General features: G+C 40.2%; 1 protein-coding gene across 1 annotated transcript in view; it reads right to left on the bottom strand.

Annotated features, from left to right (window-relative positions):
* Positions 1–1,773: 1,773 nt before the first annotated feature.
* MRPS14 (mitochondrial ribosomal protein S14) overlaps positions 1,774–21,076 on the bottom strand; it is a 29,421-nt gene continuing 10,118 nt past the window's right edge. The window contains exons 2-3 of the mRNA XM_059412857.1: positions 16,714–16,872; positions 1,774–2,247 (exon numbers count right to left, since the gene is read on the bottom strand). Of these exons, the coding sequence (XP_059268840.1) occupies positions 2,065–2,247; positions 16,714–16,872 (342 nt within the window). The 3' untranslated portion in view covers positions 1,774–2,064. The remainder of the gene's footprint in view (positions 2,248–16,713; positions 16,873–21,076) is intronic.

Genomic DNA, 21,076 nt, shown 5'->3' with positions numbered 1-21,076 from the left:
GTAATCCTAACATTTGAAAACAAACCTAACCAAGTTGCAACAAACGTGATACTTGCAAGTGATTTAGAACACAGTATTTTGACTCTCCATTGCTAATGCAATGGGAGTTCAAAGAGAAACCCACAGGAGTCTTAACACACTGATCACTTAGGAGTAAAATCAGTGTATGCTGAAGCAATTTTTATGTATTATAAAGGTAATGAATAACTCGAGTCATTAAGAGTTTATACCTTAACAAATAACAGAATTGATACAAACTTACATTATTTTTTTTTAATGCATATTTCTTAGCAACATCCCCCCAAAGGGCCTAAAGGCAATGACAATTCAGAATTAAGTAGCAAACAGCAGCATTCTTAGTGCTCAGATGTGGTCTCTAAACATTTCATACTAAAAGGACCAGGGACCCTTGAAAAAATGTGAGGCAGAAAATATACAAGGTAAGCCTGCATTATCTTATGCCAGAAAATGAAGAAATACCAAATATCCTTCATCAAGTTAACAGAATTCAGGACCCAGCAGTGGGAGGACACCAGAAAGCTGCCTTCTGATGGCATGGCAAAGTACACAGCACACAGGAAAATCCACACCTAAAAATCTAAACCTGAATCTAGTCAAGCCTCTCAGTCTTGCCCAATTTTCTATGTAAGACTTTTTACAACCTATCCTGTGCCTGCCTCAACTACCTTTGTTCACGCCCTGGCTTTGCAGAACGACTGCAACATCCTCCCAACTGGTTATCTTGCCGGGAGCTTTTCTGCTCGTGGCCCAGATCTACCACGCCATTGTCAGTTATCTGGAAAGCGACTGATGAGATCATTCCTCTGCTTAAAACTCCAATCATTGACATTTTTTTTTTTTTAAGATTTTATTTGTTTGACAGATAGGGAGATCACAAGTTGACAGGCAAGCAGAAAGAGGGGTAAGCAGACTCCTGCTGAGCAGAGAGCTGGATGTGGGTCGATCCCAGGACCCTGGGATCATGAACTGAGCTGAAGGCAGAGGCTTAACCCACTGAGCCACCCACGCGCCCCTAATGGCTGGCATTTCAATGAAGTCTTACCTTCACATAATGTATCTTCCAGGATACGGCCTTTGTCTTGTGTTTCATGTTTCTCATACGACAGAGGGGCTGCAGTCACGCTCTTTGATGCCTCCGTGCCTCCATCCCCCGGATCCCTCTGCAAAAACCTCATCCCTTGCCTCCTGATAGAAGTCCAGATTTCAGCTCCAGGAACACATTCCAGATGTTAAGGGGGTGCTTCCATACTCACACCCTGGGCATTTTTATCACTGGGCTGATCACTGTTGAGTTACTAAACAATCTTTTGCGACCTTTATTCATTTGTTATAGATAAACCAGAAATAAGAAAATATATACTATTCCAACAAAACTTTCCTGCTTGGATACATCTCTGGAGGCTTTAAGAGACCTTTTGTTCCAAAGGCCGCTGAAGATGGAACAAGAAAACACTGAGTGTTTCTGCCTCTTTCCAGCCATCACGCAGAGAAGCAGAGGCCGAGTTAGATAACCAAGAACACCAGCTGCACCTTCTAACACATCGTTTCCGTAACAACGAGCTAGTGGTACAATGTGCTGTGCAGCTCAGGGAAGCCGGCCCATCTGACAAACTGCCCGATGAGCTACTTGTCCATGAGCTGCATTAACTATGAGATAATTCTGCTTTAGGAAATAATGCCCCTAAAAAATACAAGAACCCTCATGTGTTGCTAAAAGATTAAGTGTGAAGGAAAAGGCAGGCATACAGAAAATATTTTCACAGACTATTTTTTATTACTCTACTCCTTGTACTCTCTATGCATAGAAACAGTATGGTTAATTTTTAAGTCCAAGAGAAGAGAGAATCCGCAGATAGCCAGAATTCTGACAAAATGAAACATCCACCAAATTTCTTCATTTAAAATTAAAAAGTACTTTAACCATAGGCAGCATCAGGTAGACTAGACTCCCATCCTGGACCCCTATAAAACTAGGTTTTCATCTACTAGAGAAGCCTCCTCTTGCCAGAACTGGGTTCCCTGCTCAGTGGGTTCTGGAGCGGGTCACCATATTGCTCGCTGGACCCCCGACAGCTGCCCGTGGTCTGCTAAGTGACGGAAAACAATACGACTAAGCCTCCAGCGCCGCTTTACGCCACGTGGACGGGACGTCATCACACACCGATTTCGGATTCTAACAGGACAGCTATCCCGGGGAAGGGCAGCAATTTCTCCATCGGCCACGTCCTAAGGGAAGTCACAATATTATTACACCGATCACATGTGCACAGTTATTCTATATGCTTCAGTCAACGCTCAGAATAAGGGAACACAGGGCTAGAGCCACTAATGCACTCAGTTTCCCCAAAAAACCTTAGACACAGTCGTGAACCTTAACATCTGGGTACACACAAATAGACAAGTGACAGAAATGTCTGGCATGCTCCTAACATAATTTTTAAAAAATTTATAGAAGTTTAACCCAGAGGGGCACCTGGGTGGCTCAGTGGTTTAAAGCCTCTGGCTTCGGCTCAGGTCACGATCCCAGAGTCCTGGGATCGAGGCTTGCATCTGGCTCTCTGCTCATCAGCGAGCCTGCTTCCCTTCCTCTCTCTCTCTGCCTGCCTCTCTGCCTACTTGTGATCTCTGTCAAATAAATAAAGTCTGTAAAAAAAAAAAAAAGAAATTTAACCCAGATATGCAAGAATCCATAAACTGTTATGTGGGAAGCTCCCTCACTTTTAACAGAACAGCTCTGTAATAAGCAACCGGAATGCAAACACACATCGTCAACACCCCAGCCCCGTCCTGTGGCTCGTAGTAGACACTGAACACAGGCACTGTTAGTCAGCAGCTCTCCTGGTTACTAAACGCCACCGATGGGTTCTCCTTCTTTAGGTTTTATATAAATCTAATCATGCCATTCTTTTTTATTCATTTCTCTTTGGTTTCTTTCATTCAGTAACACGCTTGAGACCCCTCCGTACGGCTGCGTGTGCCCTAATCCGTTTGTTCCCACTGGTGGTGATAGAGCGTTAATTCATTTACCCACTCTATAGCTGATGGGCATCTGGGCAGTTCTCAGTTTTGAGCTATTATGAATAGGGCAGCTACATAACTTTTTTAAAATCTTTTTTCTATTGAAGTACAGCTGAAATATGGTTACATTAATTTCAGGTCTACAGCAGTGACTTGACAAGTCTATACATTATGCTGTGCTTCCACATGTGTACCTACCACCTGTCACCACACAACTCTGTCACAATACCACGGACTATAATCCCTGCACCTCACCCTTCATCCCTATGACTTATTCATTCCTTAAGGGAAGCCTGTACCTCCCATTCCCCTTCACTGCTTATGCTCATCTCTCCTCTCCAATCCTGGCAACCATCAGTTTCTTCTATTTATGGGTCTGTTTCTGTATTTGTTTTGTTTTTTACGATTCCACATGAATGTGAAATCTTATGGCATTTTTCTCTTATTTCACTTATAATACTTTCTAGATCCAACCATGTTGCTGCAAATGGCAAGATCTCACTTTCTATGACTGAAAAATACTCATTGCTTGTGCGTATGCTCACACCTACTCTCCCATCTTCTCCATCTATTTTCCTACTGATGGACACTTGTGTTGCTTCCGTATCTTGGCTATTGTAAATGCTGCTGCGGTATAGACTGGGGTGCATGTATCTTTGAATTAGTGGTTTGTTCTCAGGTAAATACCCAGTAGCGGAATTACTGAATCATACGATAGTTCTATGTTTACTTACTTGAGAAGCCTCCATACTGTCTTCCACAGTACCTAGACCAATTTATATCCCCACCAACACACATGAAGTTTCCCTTTAATCCACATCCTTGCTCATACGTGTTATTTCTTTTTACTTCTAACCATTCAGACGGGTGTGAGGTCAAATCGCCTTGGAGTTTTGGCTCGCATTTCCCGGATGATGAGTGATGTGGAGAATCTTTTCATGTGTCTGTTGGCCATCTGGAAGTCTTCTTTGGAAAAATGTCTATTCAGGTCCTCTGCCAAATCTCTTTTTTTTCCCCTCTATTTTTAAATTGGATTATTTGTTTTTGGTGTTGAGTTGTAGAAATCCTTTATGTATCTTGCCTACTAACCTCTTATCATTTGCAAATATCTTCTTCAGTAGGATGTCTTTTTACTTTGTTGATGGTTTCCTTAGACGTGCAAAAGCTTTTATTGGGGGTGTTAGTCCCAATAGTTTATCTGTGCTTTTGTTTCCCTTGCCTGAGGAGACATCACTAGAAAAACGTTGACACTTAGGCTGCTTCCATTATCTTGGCTGTTGTAAATAATGCTGCTGTGAACATGGAGGTGCAGATATCTTCCTGAATCACTAGTTTCATTTTCTTCAGACACTCAGAAATAGAACTGCTGGGCCATACGGTAGTTCTATTTTTAACTATCTGAGGAAACTTCATACAGTTTTCAATAATTAATGCACCAATTTACATTCCCACCAACAGGGCAGAAGGGTTCTCTTCACATCCTCACCAAAACTTATCCGTTGTCTTTTTGGTAATGTCATTCCAACAGGTAGGAGGTGATATTGCACTGTGGTTTTGATTTGCATTTCCCTGATCATAAGTGATACTGAGCATCTTTTCATGTTCCTGTAGCAGACGTTTTTAGGTCTTTGGAAAAATGTCTACTCAGATTCTCTGTTCATTTTTCAACTTACTTTTTTTTTTTTTGCTATTGAACTATAGGAGTTCCTTATATATTTTGGATATTAACTCTTTATCAAGTCCTTTGCCGTGCAGAAGCATTTACTTTTATGTAGTCCCACTCATTTTTGTTTGCTTGTGCTTTTGGTGTCCTATCTTAACAATCACCGCCAAGACTAATGTCAAGGAGCTTTTCTCTTGTGTTTTCTTGTAGAAGATTTAGTTTCAGGTTTTCCTTTTAAGTTTTCACACATTTTGAGTGAATTATTGTGAGTGGTGTAAGATAGGAGTTCAATTCCATTCTTTTGCATGTGAACATCCAGTGGCCCCAACACCATTTATTAAAGCAGCTATTTTCTCTCCACTGAGTAGTTTGGGTTCCCTTGTTGAATATTTGTTGAACCCATATGAGTAGGTTTATTCCTGGGCTCTTGGTTCTCTTCCATTGTTCTAGGTGTCTGTTTTTTACACAGTATCATACTATCTTGAATATTACAACTTTGTAATAAAGTGGTTTAAGATTTTATTTTTAAGTAATCTCAACACCCAGTGTGGGGCTTGGAACTCACAACCCTGAGTTGTGAGACTGCAAGCTCCACTGACTGGGCCAGCCAGGAGCCCCTATAACAATTTAAATTAGGAAGTGTGTTGCCTCCAGTTTTGTTCTTTCTCAGGACTGCTTTGGCTATTCAGGGTTCTTCTGTGATTCCTATGAATTTTAGGATTTCTTTCTTTTTTTTTTTTTACTTTTGTGAAAAATGCCTTTGAAATTTTGATAGGGATTACAAAAAGCCTATAGATGACTTTGTGTAGTATGGACATTTCCTTTTCTTTTCAAGGCTTATTTATTTGAGGGGCAGAGGGGTAGAGGGAGATGGCAAGAGAGAAGGCCAAAGAGACTCCCCACAGAGCAAGGAGACCGACATGGGGCTCGATCTCCTATTCATGACCTGAGCTGAAATCAAGTCAGACACTAAACCGAAAACTACCCAACTGCCCCAAGTATGGACTTTTTAACAATATTAATTCTTCTGATCCATGAATACAGCATATCTTTTCATTTATGTCTTCTTCAATTTCTCTCATCAATACCTTATAGTTTCCAGCATACAGATCTCTCCCTTCCTGAAGTTTATTCCTACGTATTCTACTGATTTTGATGCTATTGTACATATGATTGTGTTATTTCTTTTTCAGGTATTTTGCTTTTAGTCTACACAAACACAACTGATTTTCATATCATTCCACTTTACTGAATTCATTTATCAGTTCTAGCAGTATTTGGTGCAATCTTTAGGTTTTTCCTTATAAAAGATCACATCTGCAAACAAAGACAGTTTTACCTTTTTTTTTTTTTTTAAACTTGTTTATCCACAAAAGCTTAACCAAATGAGCCACCTAGGCACCCCTGTAGTTTTTTTCCTTATAGTGTTCTTATCTGGGTTTGGTAACCGGGTTATGCTGGCTTGATAAAATAAATTTGGAAGTGGTCCCTTGACTTCAAGTTTTGGGAAGAGTTTGAGAAATATTGGTATTAAATCCACCTTTTTATTTAAAAAAATTTTTTTTTTTTTTTTAAATTTTAGGAGAAGGGGGAGGGGCAGAAGGAGAAGGGGAGAATCCCAAGCAGGCTCCACACCCAATGAGGAGCCTGAGGCAGGAGTTGATCTCACAACTCTGAAATCATGACCCAAGCCGGAAATAAGATTCAGGCACTTAATCAATTGTGCCACCCAGGCACCCTGGTATTAATTCACCTTTAAATGTTTGATAGAATTTGCTCAGGAAGCCACATGGCACTGGGCTTTTTTGAAATGTTTCTGATTACTAATTCAATAGTGTTATTATTATTGGTCAGTTCAGATTTTCTATTTCTTCTCCATTTAGTCTTATTAGGAGGTATATTTCTAAGAATTTATCTATTTCTTCTAGGTTATCCAATTTGTTGGCATATAATTGCTCAAACTTTCAAAGGAAAGTTTCTTTCTTTTTTTTTTTTTTTAAAGATTTTATTTATTTATTTGACAGAGAGCAAAAGAGTACTAGCAGGGGCAGTGGCAGAGGGAGAGGGAAAAGCACACTCCCTGCTTACCAGGGAGCCCGATGCAGGGCTCAATCACAGACCCGGGATCATGACCTGAACTAAAGGCAGATGCTCAACCAACTGAGCTACCCAGGCGCCCTGGTTCATGCCCTGGTTCATATCAGTTTCTTACGATACTTTGTATTTCTGTAATATCAGTTGTAATGTTTCCTTTTTCATTTCTGATTTTGAGTTCTTGCTCTTTTTAACTCAGTTTAGCTAAAGATTTGTCGATTTTATCTTTTCAAAACATCAGCTCTTAGTTTCATTGATCCATAGTGTTTTCTGGTTTCTATTTCATTTACTTCTGCTTTAATCTTTTTATTTCTTTTTCTTCTTCTTTTTAAATTTTTATTTATTTATTTTTTTTTAAAAAAGATTTTATTTATTTATTTGACAGAGAACACAAGTAGGCAGAGAGGCAGGCAGAGAGAGAGAGAGAGAGAGAAGCAGGCTCTGCACTGAGCAGAGAGCCCGATGCGGGGCTCGATCCCAGGACCCTGGGATCATGACCTGGGCTGAAGGCAGAGGCTTTAACCCGCTGAGCCACCCAGGCGCCCCTGTTCTTCTTTTTTTTTTAAACAGTAAACTCTACCCCCAATGTGAGGCTTGAGTTTATGACCTGGAGATCAAGAGCTGCACATTCTACCGACTGAGAAAGTCAGGTGCCCTGTTACTCCCTTTCTTTTGCTAACCTGGGCTTAGTTTACTCTTCTTTTTCTAGTTCCTTAAGATACAAAGCTAGATTATTTTTCTTATGATTTTTGAGTCATGAAACCTGTGGGAAACCTGTGGGATGCAGATCAATAAGAGGAAATGGGTTTAAGAGGAGGCTGGAGAAGGGTAACAGAGCCCTGACACCTATGGTAAAGATTCTGACTGCTGGAGAAGCAAAGATGAGAGAATGGATGAGATTTACATTTTTAAAAGATTGTTTGCAATAGAGAGAATGAATCTGGTAAGGGGAAAAGTGGTTGAGATGGAGGAAAGAGAGATTACTACTACAGAAGCCTGCGTTAATGATTTTATTCTTGTTTATGTACATACTAGTGTGTGATTATATTCACTTAAATATGACAATTATGACTGACCCTGTGCTAGACTGAGAAATCACAGTAATTACTCTAACATATGAAAAGTGCATAAATTAAACAAGAAAATGCATACAAAAGCCACTAACTTAACACAAACTATTAAGTTTCAAAGAATATTTTCTCCGTACTTTATTTTTTTTTGGTGTAACTCTAAATGGGATTGTTTTCTTAATTTCTCTTTTTGCTACTTCATTATTATAGAGGAATGCCATATTTTTATCTTGCATCTTTATTAAAATCATTTATCAGTTAACAGTTCCTTGGTGGAGTCATTTGGGTTTTCTTTTTTACAGATTTTATTATTATTTTACCATTTATTATTTTAGAGAGAGAGCGAGAACATGTACTGCATGTAAGTGGAGGAAGGAGGGGTGGGGAGAGGAAGAAAGGGACTCTCTCAAGCAGACCCTGGGCTTAGCACAGAAACCAACACTGGGCTCGATCTCATGACCCTGAGATCATGACTAGAGCTGAAACCAAGAGTTCGATGCTTAACCTGGAGCCATCCAGGTGCTCACGGGTTTTCTCTATATAGTATCAAGTCACCTATGAACAGTAAACAGTTTTACTTTTTTTACCAATTTTGAGGACTTTTCTTTTTTTCCCTTGTGTGACTGCTGCAGTTCAGAGTTCCAGTACTATGTCGAATAAAAGCAGTGAAAGTGGACAGCCTAGTCTTGTTTCCAAACTTGGTGGAAAAGCTTTCAATTTTTCACCACCAAGTAGGACACTAGCTGTAGATTTTTCATATGTTGAGGTATGTTCTCTCTAAATCCACTTTGTTAAGTTTATCATGAATGGCTGTTGTATTTTGTCAAATGCATCTACTGAGATGATCATATGGTTCTTACCCTTTCCGGTTAGTCTGAATATCATGTTGATTCATTTGCCACAAGTGAACCACATTCTCTGAAATAAATCCCTCTTACTGTGATACATGAACCTCTAATGTACTGCTGACATTGCTTTGCTAATTTTTTTTAGTAACTTACTTTTTATTTATTTATTTTTTCCCCCCATGTTCATCAGAGATTTTGGCCTGTGGTTTTCTTTTTTTGCAGTGTTTCTGTCTGGTTTTTGTACCAGGTAACAGGGGCCATGTAGAATGAAGTTTTGGAAGTTTCCCTTCCTCTTTTATTTACTGGAATAGTTTGAAAAGAACAGATATTAATTCTTCTTTAAATGTTTTATAGACTGTATCTGTGAAGGCATCTGGTCCTGGAATTGTGTTGTTGGGAGTTTTTTGATTACCAGCTCAATTTCATTACTAGTACTCGGTCTGTTCAAATTTTCTCTCTTCCTGATTTGCTGTGGGGAATTGCAGGTTCTAGGAATTCATCCTTTTTTTTTCTAGGTTGTCCAATTTGCTGGCATATAATTTTCAAATATTCTCTTGTAATCCGTTGTTATTTCTGTAATATCAGTTATTTCCTCTTTCATTTTTTTATTTCATTCCTTACTTTTTCTTGATAAGTCTGGCTAAATGCTTGTCAATTTTATTCATCTTTCCAAAGAACTCAGCTTCATCACTGATCTTTTCTATTTTTTTTCCCATGTCTACTTCATTTATTTCTGTTCTGATCTTCATTATTTCCTTCCATCTACTAGCTTTGAGATTTTGTCCTTTTTCTAGCTCCTTTAAGTGTTAGGTTAGGTTGTTTGAGATTTTTCTTGTTTTGGGGGTAGGCCTGTATGACTCTAAACTTCCCTCTTGGAAATGCCTTTGCTGTGTCCTAAAGATTTTGAACTTTACTGTGTTCGTTTTCATTTGTCTCCATGTATTTTTTAATTTTCTCTGATTTTTTCCGGATTCATTCATTGTTTAATGTCATGTTTATTCTTCAAGTGTTTGTATTTTGTTCTTGTAACTGATTTCTAGTTTCATACTGCTATGGTCAGAAAAGATGTTTTTTTTTTTTTTTTTTTTTTTTTTTTTTTTTTTTTTTTTTTTTTTTAGATTTTATTTATTTATTTGACAGAGAGAAATGACAAGTAGATGGATAGGCAGGCAGAGAGAGAGAGAGAGAGAGAGAGGGAAGCAGGCTCCCTGCCGAGCAGAGAGCCCGATGCGGGACTCGATCCCAGGACCCTGAGATCATGACCTGAGCCAAAGGCAGCGGCTTAACCCACTGAGCCACCCAGGCGCCCCAGAAAAGATGTTTAATATGATTTCAGTCCTCTTATATTTATTGAGACTCGTTTTATGACCTTACATGTGATCTATCCTAGAGATGTTCCCTGTGTACTTGAAAGGAATGTGTATTCTGCTGTTTTTGGATAGCATGTTTAATATATATGCTAGGTCTGTCTGGTCTAATGTGTCATTCAGAACCATGGCTTCCTTATTTTCTTTCTGGATGGTCCCCACTGAGGTAAATTGGGTATTAAAGCTCCCTACCATTTAGTTTTACTGCCAGTCTCTCCCTTTATATCTATTACTATTTGCTTTATGTATTTAGGTGGTCCTATGTTGGGTACAGAGATAGTCTCAATTAATATATCCTCTGGGTGGACTAATTCCTTTATCATCATCTAATGCCCTTGTTTCTTGCTACCTTACAAAACAAGGTTCATAAACTAAGGAAACAGGAGGCCAAATTTAGACCACTTTAGGTTTAGACATTTACCACTATTTTTAAAAAAAAAATTTTTTTAAAGATTTTATTTATTTATTTGAGAGAGAGAGACAGTGAGAGAGAGCATGAGCGAGGAGAAGGTCAGAGGGAGAAGCAGACTCCCCATGGAGCTGGGAGCCCGATGTGGGATTCGATCCGCGATTCCGGGATCATGACCTGAGCCGAAGGCAGTCGTCCAACCAACTGAGCCACCCAGGCATCCCATTTACCACTATTTTTTAATATTTAAAATAAAGCTTTTTTTTTTTTTTTAAACCATAATAAACAAAACAATCTATTATAACTGACTTCCAGGGGCACCTGGCTGGCTCAGTGAGTGGAGCATACAACTCTGGATATCGAGGTCATGAGTTTGAGTCCCACACTGGGTATAAAGATTATTTAAATAAATACAAACTTAAAACAAAAGCCTGACTTTCAGAAATGCTCAAATTATTTTTTAAAGCGTGATCTAAGTTTCTTTTCACATTTTAAAAAAAATGCCCAATTTTCTTTGCCAAACTTATCCAAAATACTAAATTTTCATTTTATTTTATAGCTATATAACAGAGTGCCCTAAAGTGATGTTCAAGATCTCTCTCTCTAAACCCTAATGGTCTCTACCTTCCTTTTAAAATGTATTATCTTTTGAGTCATCATCCCCAGAAACATTGGAGAAAAAAATTATGAATTAAATACCCATAAAGTCTTCGTTTCTACTATAGAATAACAATTTATCATCTAACCCACAGTGGTCTACCGACTGAGTAAGGCTGGGTTTCTTCTCAGCCATAGCTGATACAACTCATAAAGCAATTGTGGCCTGAGACAGGTCAGTCTTTGATCTGTACATTTTGACCAGTTTTAGCCCCCAAAGGTGTTTTTTTCTCCTCAATCTCTTCACCAATTTTGCTTTTTCTTAATCTTTGTTTGGGAAGATCTTCTTTTACAAAGTCACTCTGTAGATCACTGAAGGCCTTAGTACCAAGTGATTTAGATTCACATGCACAGATTTTTTTTTTTAAGATTTCTTTTTAAGTAATTTCTAAAACGTGACATGGGGCTCAAACTTACAACCCTGAGAGATCAAGAGCAGCACGCTCTTATCAACTGAGCTGCCCAGGTGCCCCTGCACGGACATTCTTGAAGGTATTTTTCAAGTATGTACTTTCTTCAAATTCACTGTGTGTTTAAAATTTTTTTGAAATACCAGTTTCCTTCCGTTGAAGATGCTGGTATCTCTGAAAAATCTGATCATTTTCTTCATTCTTTACTTAAGACGTCTTACCACACTGCAACAGGAATTAAATGAAGATCTAGCTTTCCTTAATCATTCTCTAAGTGTTGCACTCACAGCTTGTCTTCCTGAACTGCTTATATGGGGAGACAGTGGACTGGCACAGGCCTGTGGAGTGCTAGGTAAAATCACAGCTGAGTCAGATATGCTTTCTATCTCCAAAATGAAACCTTGGTTTACCTCTTCCTCTGCCATCCCCAGAGTGCAGAAAACATGCCTAAGGTATTGCTAGCCTGTTTTTTTTTGGTTTTCATTTTTATTTGCATGCAATATGTTTTTCTATCCCATACTTTCAGTTTGTATCTATCTTTAGGTCTTGAAGATGAGTGTCCTGGCAGCATGTAGCTGGATCTTTCTTTTTATCCATTCAGTCACACTATGTCTTTTGATTAGAGCATTTAGTCCTTCATATTTAAATGATTACTGATAGATATGCACTTACTATCAGTTTGTTCATTGTGTCCTTATCGTGTTTGTCTGTTTTTTTTCCTTCTCTTGCTCTCTTCCCTTGGAGTTTGACATTTTATTTAGTGTTATGCTTGGATTACTTTTTATTTTTTGTGTATCTACTTTAACTTCATTTGTGGTTACTACTGGCTTATATATAACATCTTATGCGTCTAAGTCTTTATTACATTGACTGTAGCTAAAGTATGAACTAAAAGCACTAAATTCCTGCCCTCCATGTTTTATGTATATGATGTCATATTTTATATCTTATTTTGTGTATCTTTAGACAAATTTTCATAGATAAAATTGATTATTCTACTTTAGTTTTTAGGTTTTAACCTCCATATTGGCTTTATAAGTGAATAATCTACTACCTTTAGTATGTTTGCCAAATTTAACCAAGGAGGTGAAAAATCTATACTCTGAAAACTGTTAAGACACTGATGAAAGATATTGAAGACAATACAAAAACTGGAAAGATACTGCATGGTCATGGATTGGAAGAATTATTATTATTAAAATGTCCGCATTACCCCAAGTAATTTATAGATTCAGTGCAATCCCTATCAAAATACCAACACCATTTCTCAAAGAATTAGAACAAAAATTTGTCTGGAACTATAGAAAGCCCCGAATAGCCAAAGCAATCCTGAGAAACAACAAAGCTGGAGGTATCCCAATCCCAGATTTCAAGATATACCACAAAGCTATAATAATCAGAAGTATGGTACTGGCAGAAAAAGAGACAAAACAGGTCAATGGAATAGGAAGTCCAGAAATAAATCCATGCTTTTATGGTCAATTAATCTATGACAAAAGAGGAATGAATGTACAATGAGGAAAAGACAGTCTTTCCAATAAATGGTGTTGGGAAAACTGGACAGCTACCTGCAGAAGAATGAAACTGGACCACTTACTTATACCATACAGAAAAATAAACTTAATATGGATTAAGGACCTAAATGTGAGACCTGCAGCCATTTAACTCCTAGAAAACATAGAGAATATCTTGGATATCAGCCTAGCAACATTTTTCTAGATACATCTCCTCGGGCCAGGGAAACAAAAACACAAACTATCGGGACTACAGCAAAATAAAAAGCTTTTGCAGATGGAAGGAAACCATCGTCAAAACAAAAAGGCAACCTACTGAATGGGGAAAGATGTCTACCAACAATACATCTGATAAAGGGTTAATATCCAAAGTACATAAAGAACTTAAACAACTTGGGGTGCCTGGGTGGCTCAGTCATTGAGCTTCTGTCTTTGGCTTAGGGAATGATCCCAGAGTCCTGGGACTGAGCTTCACATCAGGCTCCCTGCTTAGTGGGAAGCCTGCTTCTCCCTCTCCTACTCCTCCTGCTTGTGTTCCCTCTCTCACTGTGTCTCTCTCTGTCAAGTAAATAAATAAAATCTTAAAAAATAACCAAAAAAACAAAAAAAGAACTTCAACAACTCAATATCAAAAAACCAAATAATCCAATTAAGAAATAGGGAGAGGAATTAAACAGACATTTTTTCAAAGAAGACATATAGATGGCCAAAAGACACATGAAAAGATGCTCAACATCAAGATCAAGGAAATGAAAATCAAAACCACAATGAGGTCTATCAGCTTACAACTTTCAGAGTGGGTAAAATCCAATGTTGGTAAGGATGTAGAGTAAATGGGCTCCTCCTCTACTGTTGACGGGAACGTGTACTGGTGTAGCCACTGAGGGAAACAGTTTCCTCAAAAAATGAAAAATAGAAATACTACAAATCCAGTAATTCCTCAAGTGGGTAGTTGCACAAAGTAAACAAAAATAGTAATTCCAAAGAATACATGCGCCCCTATTCTAGCACAGCATTATTTATAGTAATCAAGATATGGAAGCAACCCAAATGTGCAATGATAGATGAATGGATAAAGAAGATGCGGTGTGTATATACAACGGAATATTATTCAGCCTTAAAAAATTAGATCCTGCCATTTGTGACAACACAGATGGACTCAGAAGTTATTATACTAAGTGAAATAAATCAGAGAAAGACAAATCCCTATGATTTCACATATAGGTGAAATCTAAAAAACAAAACAAATGAACAAATAAACAACTATAGCAGAAACTGACCCATAAGAACAGAAAACTGGTGACTGCCAGAAAGCAAGTAGGTAGATACCCTGGCAAAAGGGGTGAAAGGAAGTGGAAAGTACAGGCTTCCAGTCATGGACTGCATAAGTCCCAGGGATGAAATGTACAGCATAAGGAATATAGTCAATGTATTGTAAATAGTGTTATATGGTAACTACACTGGTGGTGAGCATAACCTTTCGTATAGAGTTGCTGAATTACTATGTTGTATCCCTGAAACAAACAGTGCATGTGAACTATACACTTAATTAAAAAACAAAAAAAGATGGACGGGGGTGCCTGGGTAGCTCAGTCGTTAAGTGTCTGCCTTAGGCTCAGGTCATGATCCCAGGGTCCTGGGATCAAGCGCCACATGGGGCTCCCTATTCTGCAGGAGGCCTGCTTCTCCCTCTCCCACTGCTTGTGTTCTCTCTCTCATGGTCTGTCAAATAAATTAATAAAATCTTAAAAAAAAAAAAAAGATGGGACACCTGGATGGCTCAGTCAGTGAAGTGTCTCAGGGTCCTGGGATTGAGCCCTACATCGGGCTCACTGCTCAGCAGGTAGCCTGCTTCCCCAACTCTCTCTCTGCCTGCCTCTCTGCCTACTTGTGATCTGTCAAATAAATAAATAAAATCTTAAACAAAGAGAATTATCAAAATACATATGTTGCACATCTAAAAAAAGAATTATTTCCTAATCTCCAAAAGCTTATGCATGTGCTCCCACTATGAGATACTTAAAGAATTATAAACAACACAGCTAGTCAGTGAATAGTAGACAGCGCTGCAGAGAGGACTGGAGAGGAGAAATCACGAGGCTACAAGTGAAGTTCCCTGGAGGCTGTCCTAGAAGAGCTCTAAGTTACTGATGTACGCATGTACCTACCATATACAAACACATATACCACTCCTTGTTCCCCAAAACACTTAAATTGGGGGCATAAGTTTGATTTGTTTGCTATTTGGTAGGCAACACAGAGCCAGGATCAATTCCTACAACTCTCAGAGTCTTTGAAAAGCTACTGCTGGGTCTCATACCAGAGCCATTTCTTCTGGGGGTCTTCTTCAGTAATTCCTCTGTGACACCTTAAGCTGATTCTCAGGGGCCACCTCCTACTACTCCCTAAATATAGGCAAGTAGCTTAATGCTGTATGGTAAAGGCTCTAACAGAGTGGTTCAGGGCAATCAGTTTTCTGCTGATGGCTAATCTAGACAAAGTTTTAAAAAATCTGTAGTAATGAATGGCCTGTATATTATTCAGCCAGCTTCTTTAAGTAGTTTTTTTTTAATCTCACTCTGAGCTTTTGACAGTTTCAGTAGTCCCGAGTTTGAGTTATACTCCTTGGTAAGACTCTTATGCTTTGTTTCTTTAAAGACTTATTCATTTATTGGAGAGAGAGAGCAAGAGGGAGGGAGGGAGATGAGGAGAGGAGAAGGGAGAGGAAGAGAACCCTGAAGCAGACTCTCTGCTACGTACAGAGGCCAGAGATGCAGGGCTGGATCCCAGGACCCGGAGATCACGGCCTGGGTTGAAATCAGGAGTCTGTTGCTTAACGGACTTAACCACCCAAGCATCCCGACAAGACTCTTGAATGGAGGTATTTTATGTCACCAGGTAAGTGCAGGACCTTATGCTTCAAGAAGTCAAACAGGGTTGACATCCTCTTACTCAAGTTAAGGAGTACAAGAAAGTAAACCTAGATGGAAAGCCACCTCAGCACAGAGAAGTGGGCAAAGGAGTTCAGAGAGGCAGGCTCGGAACTGCCCTGGGGGAGGACCCATGTAGGCCACCTACGAGGCACGTGGCCAGCTTCATGGGTCAGCAGAGCCTCCCAAAGCTTTGACAGTTGAGAGAGTAGGAAGAAGTCAGGGAGTGGGGGAGATCTTAGGTCAAAATAATTGCTCAATTTGTGTGGCTACCATGAACCAGTACTTTTTTTTTTTAAGATTTTATTTATTTGATAGAGAGATCGCAAGCAGGCAGAGAGGCAGGCAGAGAGAGGGGGAAGCAGGCTCCCTGCAGAGCAAAGAGCCTGACGCAGGGCCTGATCCCAGGACTGAGATCTTGACCTGAGCCGAGCCAAAGGCAGAGGCCTAACCTACTGAGCCACCCAGGTGCCCCCCACACCAATACTTTTTAAGTGTCATCTAGTGAAACGGTTAAAAGGCTAGTTAGGAATGAATAGTTCTCTTCAGGCTGAAACTCACCAAAATCACTTCAAATGTGTTCAATTATGTTGACTAGGAGATTTTGATCATATTCTCCAGATATTTTATTGTTACTAAGTCCCAACAGTATCAATGGTGCTCTGATTTGAGAATGATCTTGGGGTAGACAGGGACTCATCAATCAGCTCACCTGAAGATCTTTTGGCAAAATGGTATTCTTCCTGAGTGAATTGATCCGCAGCCTCTCATCTGCATATTCATAAGCCATTTTTCGTCTCTTCACATCACGCAACATTTTCCAGTCTACATAATAACCTCGAACTTGGCCTGAAGGTGATGAAGGAACCATCTGAAAGATAAGGAACAAGGTAGAAGCATCAGCAGACGCAGGCCCTGCCAGTTTCTCTCACCCTGTGAACCTTCTATTGACTATTTATGACCCAAGAGTTTTTTTTCTAATAATTTTGGATCACTTTAATAGCTTAAACTAATAGACTTAACTCAAATAACTTCTACAAATGTACATTAATCCAAAATGGTGGTAACTAATAATGTCAATAAGGTGTGTTAGAGAGTGAAAAATTTTCTTAGATTTTTAAATATAATTCTGTTTGACCTTTACTTAGGCTAATAGTTATATGGTTCAAAAACCAAAAAAGAATTTAAAAAAGTATAGATTCCCTCCCACCTCCTCCCTTTCCTGCCTCATGACCACCCCTCTACCTCCAAAGGTATCCACCATTACTAGATCCTGTGTGTCCTTCCATAGATCTTTGTCTGTACAAATACACATACATACTCCCTCTCCCATAATTCATGCCCTCCTCCCCTTTTTTCCTCATTTAACAATATATTTTGGAGTTCTTTCATATGTTAAAGTTTCTCCATTTTCTTTAGGTTTGCATATTCCACTGTCCATACAGTAGACTTGACAAGGTCCAGGGCCTGTAAAATACGTGTGGTGGCTCAAATTTGGTACCTTGACCTTATTAACAACATGAAGCACAAGGTATGTGAGAAAGAGCAGGTGCAGGAAAGACTTTCTGACCTCCCCCTGAAGCACGTGTTAAGACCCTCAGATGACAGGTGCCCTCCCTATTCCTGATAGGGGTTAGGGCGGGGGATGGGCAATCTCATCATTGAAGATGGAGGGACACCAAAAGAAATCCGAAAGAACAGGTCTTGCTGTTCCCGGAGTTTACCACACTTAGCTCATACTCCTCTTATCACATTTCCCCACAATTTCCCACTTCACCAGATCTAGCATAAATACTCAGGTTTAACCCTTTGGTTATCACTTCCTTATAAAGGCTCAAGTATCGTGTAAAATTTACACATTTGTATGTTTTTTTCCTATTCATGTCTTTTGCTACAGGGGCCCCAGCGGGAACTTAAGAGAATAGAAGGAAATGATTTTTTCCTCCTCACAGATGCATCATTTATTTAATCTGGGTCCCCCTGGCAGACATCTAGATCACACCTCACCATTTATCATTACAAACAATGCTGCACTGAGTAACCTCCTACATAAATTATTTCACATGCATTCCTACAGATCAGCTAGGAACATTCTTGGAAGCAGACTTGCTGGAGTAAAGGGTATTTTGAAATTATCACTGGCCTAATATTTCTTAGTACAAAATATCTAGTAATAAGACAGTATGTTTCCCACAGTCGTGTTTACTTGGTAAAAAAGAAAACCACAGGCCCAACATGGCATCACTCAGGCTGGGACCTCAAACAAGATACCTTAATACCTAATCTACTCGCAGTTTCAACCTCCCCCAGAAAAAGTCTTAACTGATTAGTCAGGAATTTTCTGAAGGGTGCCAATTCGTGCCACCAGGCTAATCCCCCAAAGGAATTGGAGGCCTTCTGCGTGAGACCTCTTGGAAAGTGACCTTGACTGAAAACAACCCTTTTTTTTAAAGCTAATGATTTTTTTGCCCCACCCTCCTTCCTATTAAAAAAACAAAAACAAAAAGAACTTCCCATTTGTATGCATCCTTAGAGCTCACTTCTACTTGCTGCTGCCGGATCTTGAATCATTTAATAAAGCCAACTGGATCTCCAAATATACTTGGTTAAATCTTGTTTTTTTTTTTTAACAGATGTGGCTGTAGCACTGGGCTATGAATTGAATTTCTCATGGCATTCGGGGACAATGAGAAACACAGGCACGGCATCCCGTGAACCTTTTTGAGTTTGGTTCTTCTTACCATTTCCAAGGGCCACTGCTAAGACCCCCTAGGTTTCAGCTTTGTACCACTTACATTCGAGATACTGTTCTAACTGGCTTTCCAGTCTGGGGTTAATGGGTCCAGAGTGCCTGTTCTTCTTGCTTGATTTTCCCACATTGGAATCCCTTCCCCAGTTCCAGTCTGCATTCCCCACTTAACTGGGGTTTACTGGTTTAGTTCTTTTCCCATTTCCTGTCTGCAGTCTCCCCAAACAGAGTCTCTCGTTTAGTGCACCACAGTAGCACATGTAGTAGTAGTAGATGGGGGCACATGCTCTTCTGTTGGCCAGTCTGCAGCGACAGGTTTTCATTAGTGCTGGTGGGGTGAGGTACATGTTTGTTTATCTTGGTTTGTGTACCTAAGGGTACAGCTAACGGGTGCTGGGCTGGCAGGAAGGGCTACCAAAGATGGCGAAAGTTCCCGCCACAAGACCTGAGCTCGGACAGGAGAACAAAGGCCCAAGCAAGAATCTGAGACCCCCGCCCCGGGCTCCTGTGGACCAATGGGATCCCGATGAGCGGCGGGATATCCAAATAAGGGAAACTTGCCCAAAGACCCCTGAGCTTTCCCCAAGACCCCTTAAAAGCCGCCTCCTCCCTGCCTTGGGCGCGACTTCCGCCACTCTGCTTTCCAGAGTCGCGGAACCTCGCCCGAGGGTGCCCACCTCCTCCTGGCGCAACTTTCCTGGCTCCCCTTCTCCTGAGCCCTGAAACTTTGCCGGAGAGCGTTTTTAATAAATCTTGCCTTGCACCCATTGTGCCTGGTTTTGTGTTTATCTCGCCGGAAAAAACTTTACAACGGGGATCTTGAAGACCAAAAAGCCGCAAAAAATTGGTGGGCACAGGTCAAGTGTGTGAGCACGAAGAGCACTTGCCATCTAACTCAAAGACGCCTGTGTTAGGGGTAAGTTGGTCAAGGAAAGGGTTAGACTGACAGTAGGTCACCAGCCAACCTCGAGAAACTTCCATGCAATGAGATACTACGTAAGACAACACAGTTCCCAACCCTGAAGCACCCCCCCCCCCCGCCCCCTTCCAAGACCAGCTCCAAGAGACCCAAGGCTTAGCTACCGCAGTTAATGTGCACACAAACACCAGCACAGACCAACACTGGGTAAGGGGTATCCTTTCTTCTTGTTCTGTCCTAATAGCTCGGCTTTGTGGTCTCTGTGGTCTTCCCCATCTGGAGGGGGCACGTACTGGGGTGCACACTCATGGCCAGCTGAACAGACTAGGGATCCCAGACACACAATTACAAGCTGTGCTCTCTTTGTTGGGCAGTGTCGGCTCTCAGACGAGTTTGTCTTAAGAGGTCCCAGCCCATAAGAGGCCTTTGTCATCTCAACCTATGTTGCTTGTTAGTGCTAGAAAATCCCATTCCAGACTACTTGCCTGGTATCACAGAATAGGCAGTTATGACTAAAGGCGATTCATGATTCATGTTTGTGGGAGACTGGACACCGTGTACACAAGTCATTCTTATCACCTGTGCAATGAGGTCTTCGCTTTCTTAGACTACTCTGGAGTAAACTTTTGGATCAAGGGGGCTGCATTATCTATGCCCTCTGGATGCCTCTTGTCTTTGTGTAAGCCATGAAAAGGCTCATTGGTATGAGTCAATGTTAAAATGAATGAGATCCTACTTGTCAATGGCTGGAGGATGGGTCCTTTAAATTGGTTCTATTTGGAAAAAAACAGTCTTTAGAAAGAGCTCTCAATTACCTTATTAATATAATGGCTGGCTGTAGGGATCCCTCTCCTAAGATAAAACAAAAATCAGACTTAAGTAATGTCCACATCTAATGAAAATTCTGCTCCTTAAAATCCACTCCATCTGCCTGTTTTAACTTCCCCTTCCCTCCATAATTTACAGAGAGCACTCCAGCCTAATCTCAACGTTCAAAGTATACAGGCTATTCCTGTAAATGCCAAAAGCCAGAAAGCGAAATTAGCAGACTCACTGGGAACAAACTATAGGGTTTAGTTTACTGTAACCAACCCCTGCCAGCTTCACTCATTTTCATGCAATGATCTTTGTAGATATAGCCCAGACACCTCTTCTCCCAACAAAGAATTGATGTCCCCTAAAAAGCAGCAAACTTTTTAAGGTATAAAGCTAATACTTGGGGCGCCTGGGTGGCTCAGTGGGTTAAGCCGCTGCCTTCGGCTCAGGTCATGATCTCAGGGTCCTGGGATCGAGTCCCGCATCGGGCTCTCTGCTCAGCAGGGAGCCTGCTTCCTCCTCTCTCTCTCTCTGCCTGCCTCTCTGTCTACTTGTGATCTCTCTCTGTCAAATAAATAAATAAAATCTTTA

Source organism: Mustela nigripes, chromosome 10, assembly GCF_022355385.1.
Source record: "Mustela nigripes isolate SB6536 chromosome 10, MUSNIG.SB6536, whole genome shotgun sequence".
NCBI lineage: Eukaryota > Metazoa > Chordata > Mammalia > Carnivora > Mustelidae > Mustela > Mustela nigripes.
This window is presented reverse-complemented; position numbering and strand designations above follow the sequence as displayed.